The sequence below is a fragment of the Entamoeba dispar genome, genomic scaffold, assembly GCF_000209125.1.
Source record: "Entamoeba dispar SAW760 scf_1105229463035 genomic scaffold, whole genome shotgun sequence".
Lineage (NCBI taxonomy): Eukaryota > Evosea > Mastigamoebida > Endamoebidae > Entamoeba > Entamoeba dispar.
This window is the reverse complement of record NW_001855491.1, coordinates 1-1,718: the sequence shown is the minus strand read 5'-3', so window position 1 is coordinate 1,718 and position 1,718 is coordinate 1. Positions and strand designations below refer to the sequence as shown.

At 24.8% G+C, this 1,718-nt stretch overlaps 2 protein-coding genes across 2 annotated transcripts in view; both read right to left on the bottom strand.

The window, feature by feature from the left end:
* The window catches only part of EDI_024990 (uncharacterized protein), a gene marked incomplete at both ends in the record, with an annotated part of 436 nt that extends 341 nt beyond the window's left edge, over positions 1-95 (bottom strand). The window contains one exon of the mRNA XM_001733470.1: positions 1-95. This exon is cut by the window's left edge and continues 116 nt beyond it. Coding sequence (XP_001733522.1) covers positions 1-95 — 95 coding nt within the window.
* A 587-nt stretch (positions 96-682) lies between these two features.
* On the bottom strand, positions 683-1,285 carry EDI_024980 (uncharacterized protein; the record flags this gene model as incomplete). Its single annotated transcript, XM_001740585.1, has 1 exon — positions 683-1,285. One exon carries the CDS (start codon positions 1,283-1,285, stop codon positions 683-685), a length of 603 nt encoding a protein of 200 aa, XP_001740637.1.
* Positions 1,286-1,718: the final 433 nt, after the last annotated feature.

The window sequence follows — 1,718 nt, the reverse complement described above, 5'->3', positions numbered from 1 at the left end:
CATGTACTTGTCAAGACAAGCCTTACCAATATTAAAGAAAGTATTATTAATAACAAAGATTTTGAATACACAGAAATTGATTTTAAACATGACATTATTGGACTTCAATTAATTCATTGTAAAAATGCATTTAGAAGAGAGGAAGTATGTAAAATATTAAGAAAGCCATATTATGGAGATAATGTTATTGCAGTTTATGGAAAATATTATCCAATTGTTTATAGATCATTAGAAAGTTTAAATAAAAATGAATTTATTTCAGCTCTTCCAGACACACGAAATATTGAACATTTTTGTACCAATCCATTTAATGAGAAATATGTTTTATTATCTGATTCATTTGGTAGAATTCTTGTTTTTGATTCTATCAATAGATTTATTGTAAAGACTATCCCTGCAATGAGAGAGGCACAGATGTGTTGGATAGATGAGAAGAAATTTATCATTTATTCCAAATTCAGGAATATTTTAGAAATACATAATTGTCAAGAACAAAAAAGAATATCATTTATTGAATTTAATGAACAAGATGTAGTCTCTATTCTTGGTTTTAGAGTTAACAGAGTTGTTATCTGTTTAAATAATAATGTGTATATTCTTTGTTTTTCATAATTGACTTTAACTTAAATGATATGTTTTATTTTATGTATTATTGAATAATCTAATTCATAATACAAATAATTCAATTTAACTTTATAACTACAATTCTTTTAACAATAAATTTCTTCATATCAGTAAAGAATGAGTTTGGAAAAAGAAAGTTCAAAAAGTAGGAATAACTGTTTTTTGTTCCTTCTTTTCCAATAACTAATTTACAACATCCAGTTCCAATACTTAAAATCATTTGTTCATTATTACAAATAGAAATCATATACTCTTCATTATTAATAGGTTGTAAGCGTTCATAAGTACCAATTGAATTATTTACCCATAAACATTGATTAGATAAATATTTTGAACAACCAAATATCCTTTCTTTTTCATCAACACAAATAATTCCCCATTTATTCTCTTTTCTTAATACTTCTTTTATATTACATTGACTTATCTCAGTGTCATAAATAACTGTTGCTTTACAATTATTCCATTCTTCCATTTTTATAATTCCTTTTTCTAAATCATTATTGGAATAATTAAAGTTGATTTGTTCTGTTATTTGGTTTGTCGAGACATTAACAAGCTGGTTAATAATACTAACAATTTCTAAAAGAATTTTTCTTATTGAAGGGTCTATAATGAGATTGATGTCAGCGATGAGTTTGTTAAATTGATAAGTGGTACTCATAATTATCTTGGAATGATAAAACAATTTATGTTCACATTTTTCTTTTAAAAAAAATATGAAACAAAACAAAAATAAAAAATATAGAATGAATGAAGTGGAGATATAAATTGTAAAATGGTACAGAAAGCATTTAGAATTCGAATTCAAAGAATGAGTCTTGATATACAGGACTTTGTTTTATGCAAGTATTTAATTCATAGTCAAATGTATTGTCATCATCATCATCAATTATTGATGCATCATTAGGAAGAGGAGAAAATACACGTTGAGGAAATATTGGTGAAAGTGGAGATTCATTACATTGACTCATAGTTTGTAATGAATTTGGACTTTGTTCATTTGTAGAACTTGTTGATGAATTTAATAAAGAAATATCACATTTGAATATAACAATAGGTTTGATTACTTGCATAATAAAAAGAAGTAAAATAAC